Source organism: Fistularia commersonii, chromosome 23 (genome assembly GCF_037954325.1).
Source record: "Fistularia commersonii isolate RoL2024-O1a breed Wild chromosome 23, RoL_Fcom_v1.0, whole genome shotgun sequence".
Taxonomy (NCBI): domain Eukaryota; kingdom Metazoa; phylum Chordata; class Actinopteri; order Syngnathiformes; family Fistulariidae; genus Fistularia; species Fistularia commersonii.
The window spans coordinates 6,277,290-6,293,625 of NC_141306.1; the positions used below are offsets into that span (position 1 = coordinate 6,277,290).

Here is a 16,336-nt window from a genome sequence, read left to right on the forward strand (position 1 = left end):
TGAACTCTGGATGCAGGTTTTTCAGAAATCAATGTGAGATGCAAACCAGAACACGAGCTGCATCCTCAGCATAGACTGAATTTAATTGGCCTTTGACAGGCCAATTATATTTATGCTCCTAACAATAGTTGATATTACAATCTTGTCTACATTCTACTCTCTCTTCCTTTTGTCTGCTGACTGGGAGAGGCATTGCATCATCATCCCATTCTATATGTGACAGACTGAAATAAACAACCAATTTGGTTCCTACGTGTTCCCTCTCTTCCGCCATTGCTATCTGCAGTGTGATGGCCACATAGCACAGATTTTGACAGTTTGCGGATGAAGTCCCTCAGGGAGCCACTACGTCTATTGAGAATCCTCCCGCTAAATACCTGGCAAGCATGATTCCTTCACAAGACCCAATCAATATATTCTGATCTAATCTATTGGCATATACCCAGAGGATAAGAGCCTGCATGCCAAGAAGTCAGGGCAACAGAGTTTGCCTTGCTGTGGCCACTGATGTGAGGAGAGCATTAGCTGTGATATTTTCAGCAGCAGCAGGGCCAGTGGACTCTGCCTCACATTCCACTGATCTGCACTTCTACTCGCAGGAGAGCAACTCAAGGGTCACTGCTCATGCTTGACCACTTCATTCTCGCCACATCACAAACAGACTTTCGGAGATGTTTTTATTTTTTTCCTTTCAGCGCAGCCAATGATTCACCGCTGTGCAATCGCATACACGGGTGGGTAGCATCCACCTCTTGGAACACTGTAGCAGGGATAGGAGCAGATATTTTGTGGGGTAGAAAAAAAAAAAAGGAATTTATGGTACAGCCCTCACAGTTGACAGGAAAAAGGTCATTTGGTGGGGCAGAGATTAATAAACGGTACTGCACAAGACATTTATCAAATTATTATAAAATCCAATCATTATATAAGTGTGACATTGATCGGGTAGACGTGCCACTACAAAAACAAGCCCTTAAATTAATGATGACAAACCGCATTGTGCAGAGTTATATCATGAGACTCTGTACCACCCTGGAAATACTAAGGAGCCAATAAGACAAGTATGAGTGTTGAGATTTTGGGTTTTCCAGAGAATTCCAGCATTTTCTGAATTTCACTGATGAGGCCTGCAAGCTTATTTGTCAACTTCTAGCCACGAACACCCTCTGCAAATAACGACTGTGTGTGTTTATCATGGAACTGCACATCTGAACCGTCTGATGCTCTGGATTCTTAGTTGTCCAGACAGGAGCCCAGGTTTTTCTTATTGATTGTGGCCTTGCGTAAGATGTTGACCAATAAAGTACTCGCCAAAACAAATTCCTTCAACACATCTAGTCGGCTAAGCATTGCAGCAACTTCTTCAGACAAATTCTTAAATACCTAGTTATATACAAGGTTGTGTGCACAGATGGACAGTTGTTTAATAGCGAATTACACCATAATGTAATAATTAGCAGGATAAGTTAAGTGCTTGCTCATAAGTATAAACATGCAAATCAAGCAGATGACAAGTAGACACCCTCTTTGCCTAAACTAATAGAACTACTGTTTGTTTATTCTACAATACGGACTAAAAAGTAATATCAGCCTCCGCTGAGAAGGGGTGGGTGAGGGGCGGGGATTATTAGGAAGATAATTACATTCCTTAAATAGGTATCCAAACAATTTATCAAATATAGCCTGCACATTACTTTCATCAGCAATTTATCATTTAATGAGTTTTTTGATAAATCAATTCGTAGTTGTTGACAGAGTAGAATACGTTTGTTTTCCCGTGCCCAGATTACCATCTTAAAAATGTCTTATTCTGTTTCACCGAACAGTCAATAAACAAAAAGAAATGGAGATTTCTGTCACGGAGGAGAGAAATAACAAGAGCTTCGGTGACTGAAATCAGACAATTCAGGTTGGGATGTTATTCCTCTTGAATGATTCAGGAAGAGGTAATTGGTTAAGAATCGTAGTAAAACTAAAATTAACCCATTATCTTCCTATTATGATCAATCAAGACAATTATTGGTTTATTGGAAACACCACCCAACAACCAGCAGTTCTAACTATGTTTTGGCTTAGAGAAGCTAAAAATACTGAACTCATGTGGAGATGACAGATTGCGTGAAAAGAGAAAAATCTGAGGGAGGCTGGCTATAGGAGGCTTTGGGGAGAAAAGGTTGATATTACAAAGCAAACAGTTACAGTTCTCAGTTTAAGTTGGATGATGAATTGACACAATTTGATCAGACTGGGATCAAACCCAATCAACAGGGAATACGCACATTATCGAACAGTTCACAATTACCAGCTCCATCAATGAGCTGCTGGTGCGAAAGAGCACAAAGACCCCGTATATACATTATCCAAGGGAGCAAGTCGAAAAAAAACAGAAAGGCAGCAACGCAACTTAAAACCGGAAAACACTGATAATTACGGACACAAAGTGACACAGAGTCAATCCAGTAAAAAATGATTGTCGATTACATTTCCGTTATTTGAAATGCAACCTAACAGTCAAGCACAAGACCCATCCAACAACTGGTGCTTCGGCACCCAAAATCCTCCCCACAGAAGCATTTTAAGGCCGGGAAAGAGCAGAACAGATGCCCCGTCCCCAAATGGGGAAAATGCAACACTCAGCTAATGGTTGGTTCTGCAGGCCCTTTTCTGGGTGACTTATGTTACTGCTCATGAGTGAAGCTCTATTGATTTGCTGTTTGCAGCCCAATCAATGCCACTACACAGCCCTCCCTGGCTTTCAGGCCGAGCTAATACTCGCGATATTACTGTCCTAATTCAATTAATATGAACTGATAGCGTTACGCTGTGATAAATATCCACAAGAGACTTACACTCGCTGCCTTGATTGTACTGCTGCATCTTACAAGTTCATTCAATTACAAGATAATTGAACATCAGTGCCTAAAAGTTTCTTTGAGAAGGACAGTTGTTAAATTAATGAGATATGCACACATTGCTGTGTAATTTTCATACAGTGACAAAACAGAAAAGACAGCAATGCAGCCACTTCTGGAGTCTTTTTCTTGCCGCGAAAATGCACAGCAGCATTCACTCCATTGTGAACTAAAAATCCCCAGAAATAACAAAACACTTCCTCTCCTTGTTTCTTTCCTCCTGTCTTTTCCCTCATCAAAGCCCTCCCAATTCCCAGGCTCTTGAATTTTCTCTAATTTAGGACAACAGTTGAAGAGGATTAAAAGTGGGGGGAAAAAAAACTGTCTTTGCCTGCCTTCAATAAAAGAAGGAACAAATGAAGTATGATGTCAATTATTAAATCTTCTTCTTGATGTCAATTATTAAATATTGCACCAAAATAAACACGAGAGCAAACCAGCATATTCAGCACAAGTGTGTGACATCAGACTGAAGACAATCAACGATTATACATTACATCTTTTCATTTATCTCGCTCCTTTCTTTGCTGAAATCTCTGCCATTCTACCCTGGCTTTGGAATTCACAAAGAAGCCTCTCCGAATGGGTTAGTAATTTCATTTCATGATTAATTCCAGGCAGCGATAGAGTGTAATGGTTCATCCTTTTAAGGGTTCATACACAAGGGTTTCGGCTAAAGGTTTTAAAAACCTTACAAGATATAATGATTTTAATATGGCCTAAATGTAGCTGTCAATTCAGACAGTGTACAGTCCAAACAGTTTAATTTAAAAGCAGGACACTTGCCTGACTTGAAAACCAGACTAATCTCCTTAATGAAAACTAATTTTTTTCAACAAAAGTGAGGTGGTGTTGTTAATGGGATTCAACAGCACTGCTAATTCATCTATATGGTAATGATGTAAGGCAATAGTACGCAATGTGCAGCATCAGCATTAGCTTTGGCAGCTGTGTGATTTTCAGCTAATGACAAAGACTGAGCCACTTTATTACCAGGCAGCACTGTCGCTCCGCTGCTGGCGAATGCAGCACTGAAGGTAGTACAAGTAACAGTGTAATGGCAGCATTTGCAATGTGCTCACATAGCGGACGCGCACTCTATACTTCCCCACCTCTCGGCCACCCCCAATTCCTGCAAAAGGCAATTCATCTACCCAGAAAACAGAACACAACAAAACTCCTGCTCTTCTGCACTGGGGCTCGGGATGTGACACATCATGGTAGACTAATAGTTCGCGGCAGATACGGTAGAGAAAGGAGGTGGCGAGAGAGGGAAAAAGCAGAAAAAAGGGCGGAGGCCTTTTTTGCAAAGAATTTGAGTACATATTTGGAAGAACTTAGCACAAATGTGTGAGAAAACAGTCAAATACACTGATATGATGACGGCATCCCGTAAGCAAATATTTTGGCTCTGGTACGGAAGAGCGACCATCTTCCTCTTTCATATCACATTAAATACATCAAATGGTAAAAACTCTCAAACATACCCACATGCACAGACACACACACTCAAGCATGCACTATCATATCCCCAACCTCAACAAATCCTCACTTAACTAATCCTTTAATTGCATCATCAGCAGCTGTGGAGTCGTGCAAACAAAACTGATAGTCGATAAGGGCCGGGTCCGGGTGAGCGTCCACGCGGTGACATGAGCAATTGATCAAAGTGCACGATGTGCTTAAAACCTTGGCTTAAACTATTTGTCTGCTGACTCCACCTTGAACCGTTATCCTGACCCACACACAATCCTGGCATAAGATACAACACAAGAATGGCTCAGGAAGTTTTGGACCATTCATCACTGAGCTGTAGGAGAGACACACACCGCAGACGCACAAACATTTGGGTGAGATAAGATGCGTTGTTCTCTACAAGAACATTGGGAGAAAAATCACCTCAAGTTGCAGAGACACCAAAGGAATCTATATTGTCTTACCTTGTGTTTTGCCAGCCAAGTTCTCATCCCCACATCTCAGAAGAAGCATGATGGTGCAGCCTGGGTCTCCTCTCTCCCTCTCATAGCCTCAGACTGAGGGTTGCTGGACAACCAAACAAAGAGACACAGTAATCACATTCTCATTTGAGTTCTCCTCATCACAACATTGAAACAGCACAACATTCAAAAGTGTTTGGTGACATTTAATTCCCTGCCGACAAAAAGGAGCATGAGCCCAATAAAAAAAATAGAAAATGCGCACAGGCTATATTAACTGTAGAAAGCTTTTCTGCTGTCCAGATTCAGAGATCTCATTATAGATACAGTGTATGGTTTCTCACGATTTCACAATAAATCAAAATTTTAAGAGAGCGTTTCAGTGGGGATGCTGAACTAATCTGTCAGTTAATTAATAGATATGTGACATTAATTAACTCGGACAAGAATAATAAACTTGTTATGGAGTAAACTAACCATTTATCATTTTCAGGTGTCATTACAGCAGCAGGTTTGTTTGTACCAACTAGACACAGTTAATCACATACATGTACTTTAGTCTTCATGATTAATTGAATTACAGCTCTTTACCAGGACTCGTCATTAGGTGCCTGAGCTCATTGTGATAAATACAAATATTCGTGGATGGAGAGATCAGATGAGAAAGAATAACATTTATCTTATCCGCATAATTTTTCCTGCAACTTGTAATGAAGGAGGGTGTTTGGCAACTTACTGCAGTTTTAGGTAAAATCCTCAATGGGTCATGAGAGTAAAAGCAGTAGTTTCGAGGTAATTGTACTCCACAGGAGCAGCTTCACTTCTGCTTTTTTGCCTTGCCGCTCCAAAAGGATGCTTGGTGTTACTTGTTTCTTGACATCAGCCAGTCTGTTATTGCAGAAGAAAGAGAGGACGGAGGGTTACGGGCAGGTCATGATCAGTTTGATCCTGCTAAAAGCCTGCTGTGCTTTGACACAGATGCTTCTGTCTGATCTACTGGTATAAAGATAAACAAATTAGCTCAAGTGTGGGTATATGAAAAGGCGTAGCTCAGCGTGGCTATTGGAATACTATTTTTTTAAATGGCAAAAGTCCAAATCCACAGTTGAGGGTAGTTTTTTCTACAAATATATATATATATATATATATATATATCTGTCCTTAATCCTTTTTAAATACATCTCACAACTTCCTTTAGAAATGTAGATTTGTTAGTGTATGTGTGTGTGTGTGTGTGTGTGTGTGTTTACACAGTTTTGCAGGGTATAAAACATCCCAATCTGATAAATTATACATTTCCTCCAAATGCATTGTAGTATTAAATTGTCTCTTCCTTCATCCCAAACAACTGCAGTACATACAAGATCTGAAGAATAATAAATGGCTTCTATGGAGTGTGATTATACACGGGTGGCAAATTAAAGGAAAAACCCACATAAAGTATCTTAGTAAGGTTTTGGGCCACCACAAGCTGCAGGATTAGCCTCTATGTGCCTTGGCATTGATTCTAAAATCTTCAGAACTCTGGGGGGGCTTAACACCATTCTTCCAAAAAACATATTCCCTAGTGATTTTATAAACTGCTGTTTAAATCATCAGTCTAATATCTCCCATGGGAGTATCAGATAAAGGTGATCACAATGAACAGCCTTGTATTGATTAACAGCGACCCTTCAGTCTAAGGACAAGCCTTGGTGGATACAAAGCAAAATGCCCCTGTTAGCTTAACAGAACCACCTGATCCCTGGCTATGAGGGTCAGACTTTAGAGATTATTGATGATCATCTAACTAGCCCGTTTACTCAAGATCTTGTCAAGCCATTGATTTCCAAAACTAGAAACATCTGATGTCCCCAGTGTATTGTTCAGGTTACAATGCCACGTCAAGCATCCTCCATAAATCCAAATGTCCAATTTCTCTATCTTTAGACTTGATATTTTGGTTTTGAAATCAATATTAATGGATATTAATAGATACAACACTGGATGTACTGTCGCATAATGAGAGCTTCGCTAACTTCTCAATTTGTTTTTATCTACACGGTTTTCCTTTAATTTGTCAAATAATGTTATATCATGAAGGTACACAAACACAGACACACAGAGGCTCACACGTACACAAACCATGAGCCTTTAGTTGTACTAAATCTAAGCGGAGTGAAGGCAAAACTTTAGGAAAATAAATGATTAATTGAAATATGTCCATGAATAATAAACAAATGTCTGCAGGGTAACAGATTGTACTTTTCATATTTAATAGATTGATGGGCCTCACACAAACTCACACAACGTGTACACGGACAGCATTGTGTAATCGCAGACAAAAAGTCACATCACATGCACATGCGTCTCTTTACGTCGGCATATGAAACACAAGGACGAGCGTTGACTCGATTACAACATCAAAGAAACTGTTGGTTTGGAATTCTCTTAGCTCTTCCTTAGCTTACACTAATCCCACGATGGGGCATAAACGTAGCGTTTCAGCACACTCTGTGTACTCCTATTTTTTTATTTATTTTTTTCTCACGGACTGTGCGTGCGTCAACACAAGTCCCCCTAATCAGCTCGGATGAATTATTAAATACCCTTTTTATATCAGATCATGACCCATATTTTTTTGTGGTTGAAGGGAATTTGCTCCAAATAAAATTGAGATTTACCCTTTAAGTTGTTTCCTCATCACACATAGGCACCCCTTTCGAGATCTCATTGCTAATTAAGGCACACACAGAAGAATGTTACAAGCTTTTTGATGAGACTTCACCCGCTGATCAATTCCTTTCCGAAGAAATAACCTGTACACTTGTACCACTTTGGATTTCCATTCGTGTGTTTTCAGTTTATGTGTCACGCACACAGAATCACAGCTTGGTTTTTTTAAAAAAAAACGCAGAATTCTTGTCTTTTCTCCATTAACTTTTGTCATCACAAAGTGCTGTCCACGACTCCTTCACCTCCAATGGATGGCAAATGTTGTGGGCAAAAATAAAACAAAAAATTGTGCTTGTTGAGAACATTTTGCTCATGCATATTAACAAAAACATAAATCAAAAGAATCACTGTAAAAGCCCATTGTCTGTGAGGTATTTAGCTTTGCTAACCAAGACTGCCCCTGATGATCTCCAATGATGCCGTTCCAGTGGCATTCAGATAATCTTTACGGCCCCTTTCCACAAAGCCTAATGAACTTCCTTAGAATAAACATGCCCTATCCTTGAATACCTCTTTCAGGATCAATCCATATGCCACTGCAAACTACAACTCAGAGGCTTATCTGGATTTTTCTCCATCTGTAGTGCTGCGTGTGTGAGTGTGTGTGTGTATACATATATATATATATGGGGGCGTTTGATCACTTTGTATATACATGTATATATATATATATATATATATATATATATACATACATACATGTGTGTATATATATATATATATATATATACACACACACAGAATTCACCATCATTAAAGGTAGCTCAGATAGAGGTGAGGAATCTCAACATGAAACCTGTTGCTGGCTAATCTGCTGGCAAACTAATGCAATCACTGAAACCGACAGGACAAAAACATCACCGCAATTCTAAAAGTACAAATATCCAGCTAACTCTCACGCACCAAGCCAATGGGAAATGAGGCATTAAAAATATAGAGGAAATGAAAGTAGACAGAAGCTGCATATACCTCTGTACCTATTAAACAAGGCACAAAACAGGCATTACTTGAAAATATAATTTCTGTCTTGGTGGTTTCACTGAAGGCAGATGAGGTGATCAATCTCAGATACAAGTCCAATTGTTGTGTCATGGAGCACATGGGGACAGACAGAAAGACAATCACTAGAAGAGGAGATTAGATCATGAATCTCGAAAGCTCCTGCTGTCTCCTCTCTGCCTGTTGAACAGTGATGACTGTAAAATGACATTTCTTGAGCTCCATTAGACCTTTGCCTTCTTTTTCACATAAACTTCCAAAGTGTAGCAGTTATGGCTTCTAAAGGCCATCAGGAAGCCTGTTATATGAGATTGTCAACAAACACAACTGGTTTATTTTCAATAAAAGTTGACATCTCGGTGTTAATAAACACACATCAATCTAGAAACTGATGTGCACACACAGTGTGAGATGCCAGCTGAAGGACACCCAGCACAGTACCTTTTAAGTTTAATGACACTATTTAACTTGGTGGCTGCGGTTTTACCACTTTTTAACAACTCAGTCAACAAAACGTCTTTCTACAAGTGGAGATACCAGACGATATCCTAATATGTGCCCCCTCATATAAGACAATCATTCACCCCAAGGAAGGGTAATTAGGGACACAATCAATCCTTCACCCCCAAGTCTCATATCTGATCTCCTTAAGAATATATGACATTCTTATACATTGGGATAGAGGACCATATTACAGAGCAGTATTAGAGTGAAAATCCAATGGAGAAAAAGAGATTACCTCATGCAATTTCTGAACTAATGCAGACTACGCTATAAGAAGTGAGAATTATGGTGACTATTCTCCCTGCCCCCAGCCTCCACTCCAATATATGACAAATGTAAAACTAGCTGGTTAGTGATGGTCTCATATAATGTCCAAAAGATTAAAATACTGAATTTTAACAGTGGTCTAGTGTACAATTCCTTCCATCTTTCTGCACATTAGGGTGTGCACAGTGTGGTTTTATTTGGGCAGAGCAAAAGCAAGATTAAAAGATAAATAAATAAATAAAATCAGATTAAAGTTTCACTGAGGAAAAAAAAAATCACTTCTTTCATGAAATTAATCAACCCTAATTTTGCTGAATTTTAATCAGTGCACTGAAAATCATGATACGTCTTTCAGCTGTTACCAGCTTCTCAAAGTAAGACAAGGATTAGAAGTGGAAGTCGGACACAAACAGCAAATACATTGAAAATGCAATTTTTGATGTTTGAAGAAACAAGAGACTGTGCTGAACACAGGGAAAGAATTTCTTTTAAGCTGCCCCAAACATTTGGCCAAATGAGCAGTTTATTTGAGTGCGACTTTTAGAAGTTGCCTGAAAATCCGGCTCAAATTAAACATAGTGAATTGAAGCTTTGTTGATCACTTTGTCACTTTGAAGGCATATGCTGAAGAACAATATTTCTGGTCTCAGTCAAATGTGTTGTCACTCCTTTTATAAACCCTTTCTCTTAAAGTGTGTGGATGTTGGAGAATTTCAAGGCACATTTAATTTAAGAGGATTTGTAGTGTTTCTCCGGTAATTTTCAATCAAAAGAGTCTATAAAATGTTACGTTGAACATGCCATAAGGCAAGGGCTTCAAGCTGAAATGTTTTTAAGTGCATCTTAGTAAGACTATTTCAACCCGGACATGATGTCATCTTACAAACATGAATGGCCTTTGAATGGAGGTTTTACAGTGAAACTGTTTAAAAGTGCATAAGGTCAAGAAAATGTAAAACTGTCATTAAAATCACAAAATGAAATTTCTTAGTAAAGCACTCACTAAAATAAAAATGAAACAAGCCCTGTCTCATAATCATAAATATTCCAATAAACTTATTAGCATCAGTTTTCCATGTTTCAGCATGTGTTAGCATATATCCTTCATCATTAGCTTCTATGTCAACCACATAGCAATAAACAAAGACATTCTAGAAACTACTAAAACAACTTAGGCATTTTATAATAGGCGTCAGTCACATATTAGCAACAGAACATTATGCATCCCCCACACAAACCTTGAATTGATGACCTACATTTTGGTATCTTTTGGTCAAATGTAAGTAAACTCATACAATGTGTTTTCATCTGCTTATCTATGCTGTTCTAACAGCCCCTGCTAGAACTTGTAATCTCAACTCTTAAATCTGCGTCTCGGCAGCGCCTACCAACGATCACAAGCGGGGATGCTAACACAACACATCCTTTAGGGGGAGGATTGTAAAGAGGTGTGATGAATATTTGATATCGAGTCGACAACCATGTCACAATATGCCATATGCTAAAGAGTGACTTGAATATGAAAATACATACTGGCAGGTTTTAGAGCTAAACCATACAGAATATCGGTCTAAAGCAATTCTGAATCAAGCAAAAGACTTTCAAACCAAGAATGCACAGTTCGATCATGGAGTCAAAAAAAACTTTTTTTTTTTCCTTTTTTTATCCATTGTTACCATGTTATTTAACTGCTTAGCGGGTATATCTGTGGAGTCATCTTCACAAAATCGTGTTTTTCATCTCTGATGAGCTGTTGGAAAATAATATAATTTTCCAATTTAATCAAATTAATCATTGATATCATTTACTGATAATGAAATCCTGTCTTTTTGATTCTATTAGCGATGTGTTCACAGCTGTTAGCCAACTCCTAGCATCATTACTCTACAATTCACTTGCTTTCATCTGTAGATAACATTCTAGCCATTTTTAAATTTAAGGTAGTGTATTTCCGCATATATGATATATGTGATATATAAAGAATATGATGTATTAGCCACAATATCTTAATAGAGTTTAGAAAAAATCCTCACACCAAGAAATATGTTCCAAAAAGAAAAGATTTATTTTACATACAACACAAAACACTTATTCTCGCATGCATGATGTTTCAAGCAAAAAGTAGGCTCTTTTCAGATGCTTATCGGAAAAATATGCATTATGTATACATATTACTGATAAGCACAAGAGCCTCCTTTTTTTCATGAAACATCGTGTATGCGAGAAAAAGTGTTTTGTGTTGTATGTAAAATAAATCTTTTCTTTTGGAGCATACTTTTTTGGTGTGTGGATTTTTTCCGGACTCTACGAAGTCATTTTTTTTTTGATCCAGCACCCATCCCTCACTGGGCAGCGGATGTGCTTGGTTTTCTTCTCTAACTCTTAGCCACAATACCTTCCATCTATTGGTTTAGCATAAACTTCAACTAGTCTTACAGAAAGGAGGGCTCTGGACTCTGCATGTTCTCACCATGTCTGCATGGGTTTGTTACAGGTTCTCCTGTTTCCTCCCACAAGCCAAAAATCTGCAGTTGGTTCATTAGGGACCCTGAACTACCCAGAGGTGTGAATGAGGGAGTGATGATTGTATGTCTCCATATGACGCGTGACTGAGAGAGTGAATGGTCGTCTCTCTGTATGTGGCCTGTGATCAACATGTGATCGACTGGCAACCGGTCCAGGTTGAAACCCAGGATAAGGATAAGCAGCATAGATAAAGGGTGAATGACTATATTTTGGGGGGTTGAGGAGGCTTTCTCCATTTCCAAATAAAATGAAGACACTCAATAGCAACCTGAATCATGGAATTTTTCTTTAAAAGCTGGAAACTAATAATTACCACCATAAACTACAATGTCCAAGCAATAACATAAAAACGACTTTTAGGAGCAAAAAATATTTTTGACTTTTTTAATCTTAACCTAGTGATCACAAAGCATGATGGTCAGGAATCCACTGTAAAAGGTGGTTTACAAAACCATAAAATGACTAATGTTGCAGCTTTGTTAGTGAAATACCTGCATTTTATAAGACTTTACAACAGGACGAAGGCAGCGCGAATCACACCATCCCTAACCCTGTCTCACCCGGCAGATTCCACTCAAGCTGTCATTGTAATCTCCAATGAAGCACGAGACTCTGGGAACACATGGTCCATCAATGCCCTCAAACCTACAATTTGGTAAAGAGTCAGCTTAAGCAGCATTCCTAGTAAAAAATTATATATATTTTTTTTTAATATATATATATTTTATACATACATATATATCAAAGTTATTTTAACAGACTATAGTTCTTTTCAAAATGAGTCTGATACAATTGATGGTTAATGTATAAAATTGTCTGTAAAAAATATTACATTGTTGTCATCAATAGAATTATCTTTATATTCTCTCTCCTAGAGTGGGAGGGACATCATATGAGCTCACATTTGCATGCAAAACACACTCATTATAAACTTCATTCTGTGGTTTTTCAATTATTAATGAGATATCGAAAACCTCCTGAGAGATCAGGTCTGCATGTGTGGTGATGCAAGATCACAGCGTTTGACTCATTTAAATATTTAGATATTCCAATGTGGTCAATCCTGTACACTGACAAAAGAATTTCCCCTATGGGGATCAATATAGTTTATCTTATCTTTCTGAATTTTTATCTTTCATTTATTTCAATAGTCGATTCAACTGATATCTAGTATATGTTGTTTGCATTGTCAGACTCAATAGATTTGAATTAGATTATCTAATGTTTCTGCATTGTGTGTGGTTGTGTGTGTGAAAACAGCCAGAGCCTCTGGATACCATACAATTTACAGTGCATGGATCAGTATATGATTGTCACAAGGGTTTTCTAAAAGCAATGCTATGATGCAATTATGTCATGCAATCCAAAAATAAAAATTTGGCTTTGTTTCTGTCATACGTTACTTGACCATGTATACTGCAATATGTAGCATTCTATCAATATAGATATATCGCAACATATTTCATAGCCATTATAGATATGCCTTAATAAAAAAATAAAAATATCCCTGTCCGGATGCGGTGCTATTATCTTTTATTCACATTACTTAGATATGACATTCCGATGTTTTAAAGAGAACAAAGACGTTTGTCCCTTTTGTTGTTCTCAGCAAATGTCCTGAAGATTTTAATGTACTATCTGGAATAAAAGTGGCAATATTAACAAAAATGATTTTGTGCGAATTCCTTTGATTTTTAGAGTTGCATTAAAAAAAATCCAACCTTGACTGGTATAGTAATTTAGCAAGATTTTTCCCTTTTTCCTTCCTCAGTCATTACTATTGTTACGATTGTAAAGTTTCATTGTAAAACACATTGCTTCACAGCGTGACATGCTATATTTTTGCGATCATCACAGTAAAATGAGGGCAGCAAGCCATGTGTCAGACAGATATGTATCCCTGACGTCCATTTTGCACCCTGGCAGCTGGAACAGCATTGACAGAGAACCCCTGTTTAAGTGCTCATCTTTAGAAAGACGCCAGGGGTCAAATATGTGCAGCAGAACTGGTAATGATCCCAGGTTGTGAGAGCAGGTCCCAGGTGTGTTTTACAGGTACAGAGCCATAACGGAAACTGAGCACCATGCTCTCACAGACACACACGCACACACACACACAGACAGTGTGGATCCGTACTATTGTCAGCTAGATAATGGGAGAGTTAAAGAGTGTAACGGAATCAGGCACCAATGAATGTGTGTGTGTTTTAATGTCAGTGTGGGAAAAAGGGTGGCATTTTACCACGCACTCAGACGGTGTATTTTCCACAGTTTTTCTCCCAGTGTGAAACGCTCGGTTTTTATTTTTTAAATAACAGCAGGTAAGGAGGATTGCAGTGAGAAAAGGGCGATTCAGTAATTCTCTTAATGTAGATCACTTTATTGATTTACGCATATATTCTTCTCACACTATCACGAACACAAACACCTCTGCACTAAATAATCAGAGCAGACAATTCCATGTGCGGAAGGGGCCTGTCCATGGAGAGGAAAACAGAGAAAAAACACGAGATGCCAATTTTTCCAGTGTCTGAAATATTATCAATCAAGAAACTAGCATGTAATTTTGTCTGAGTTGAAATTGAAATGCATCATGAAGACAATAAAAGGCTCATTGAGGGGAAAACTATAAAAGACAAATAGTGATGACGTGAGAGGGGAAACTACTGGTGAACTATAATGTATCAATATTAATATAAATTATACTAAATGTTAATGCGATAATCCATCACTCTTACGTGCAGCCAGCCACACACACACACACACACACACACACACACACACACACACACACACACACACACACACACACACACACATTTGAAAAGTAGGTTAGTGACAGAAAATGTATGTATAGAGATCTACATTAATTAATCATCTATACATGCAATAGCAATTAGCAGGTGCAAAGTGTGGTACTCACCTATTTAAGCTTTAATATTGAGAAATTATAGATTTACTCAGTTTTTGTTGGCTGGAAAAAATGTAATAATCGTTGCTATTGCATCAGCTAACATACAAAAATGCTGCTTGAGTCTTTAATCCGCGTCAGAGAAATCCCATTAAGATTCAATAGTTGAAAAGGAATATTGAAAGCAGCTTCAATCCATTAAAAAAAAATCTTAAAAAAAAAAAAAGTCCGACTTTAGGGACAGTTTTTGATCATTGAATTTTTTCTTTTCATCTGAAATCAAATCCAGGATTTAAAGGGTAATTCCACAGGAGAACAGCTATATCCAAGATGTCTTTATAAGGGTTGCTCAAAAGTCCCACTTCCCATTATCTTCACATATTGAGCAGAAGAGGCAATATATTTCCTTGAGGAAAAAGTGGAAATATAAAAAAAAAAAAAATTAGGTGGACAAGGTAATGAGGTGCGTGGTTTGCTTCACTTTGCTATGCACCCGTCTAATATCGTGACTATGAAAGTTAACACACATTCGAACACATGCACACTTTGCAGACAGCTGTCAAGCCCCCAACCTTTTATTCTAAGAATTGAAAAAGATTTAAAATCATCTACTCCTAAAATGATAATGGTCAAGTTAATGAATTGCAAAATTACATCACCATCAACATGTCAAACAGTTCATCTGTGATGCAAGTCAATGACGTGTGATTGGAAGGACGTGAAATTTGGCACACAGCATATGAAGCACAACACAAAGCAACAAATAAGTGAATCCACTGATCGATCAAGAGGAGATGAGGTGGTGGATGTGATGATGGAAAATGCATGGAAAGAGATGATTATAGAAATATTAAATTGAAGCAAAGTGACCCAAAAAGTGTACATAATGGTGGAGGGAAAAAGGGGAGAAAAAAAATCCTCTGGATGATAAAGCCATTTTTGCTAGTCCATTCTCTTTGAGTGCTTGTGTGTGTCTGTCTGCGGGAATGAGAGTGAGTTAATAGATAGAAGGTGGAGAGAGAGCGACAGAGAGGAAAAGAGGGCAGAGGAGTGTATAAACATAGATGACACCCTGACAGAACACATAAGTCCTCGCATAGAATACACGCTGCAAAATAAGAGTGCACGTTCACAGAGGAAGTTTGACCTTCCCCTATAATATAAACCAAGCCTCCCTCTAATAAATTGGTGTGCAGGTTGTCTGCAGAGCAGACGTTGACATGGAATGTCTCCAATGGTGCATGACAGCCAACAAAATGACACGTGAAGATGAGGGTGTTTGACACGGGAAAATTTCACACTTTAATGGGAGTTGTTCAGCAACACGGAAACAGTAAGATGGTCACAGTGTGGTTCCATGGTGATCATGGGAGACGGTGTTTGCTTGATGAGTCACTGTGGTTGAAGGGACCAAAAAGAGGAATCCAGTCAGGAGAGAGATTATAGTATAAAGGAGGAGAGTGACGTGAAGATGACATGGCATGAGGCAGGAATCAGCTGAGAGTCGGATGGGAGGGGAGCCGTGGTCACACCAAGCCAAACTGTAGGGTGGAGAGTGTGTCTGA

At 38.4% G+C, this 16,336-nt stretch overlaps 1 protein-coding gene across 1 annotated transcript in view; it reads right to left on the reverse strand.

Annotated features, from left to right (window-relative positions):
* Positions 1-15,213, reverse strand: part of grin2ba (glutamate receptor, ionotropic, N-methyl D-aspartate 2B, genome duplicate a) — a 114,529-nt gene extending 99,316 nt beyond the window's left edge. The window contains exons 1-3 of the mRNA XM_086170805.1: positions 14,784-15,213; positions 5,586-5,737; positions 4,853-4,955 (exon numbers count right to left, since the gene is read on the reverse strand). Of these exons, the coding sequence (XP_086026931.1) occupies positions 4,853-4,879 (27 nt within the window). The 5' untranslated portion in view covers positions 4,880-4,955; positions 5,586-5,737; positions 14,784-15,213. The remainder of the gene's footprint in view (positions 1-4,852; positions 4,956-5,585; positions 5,738-14,783) is intronic.
* Positions 15,214-16,336: the final 1,123 nt, after the last annotated feature.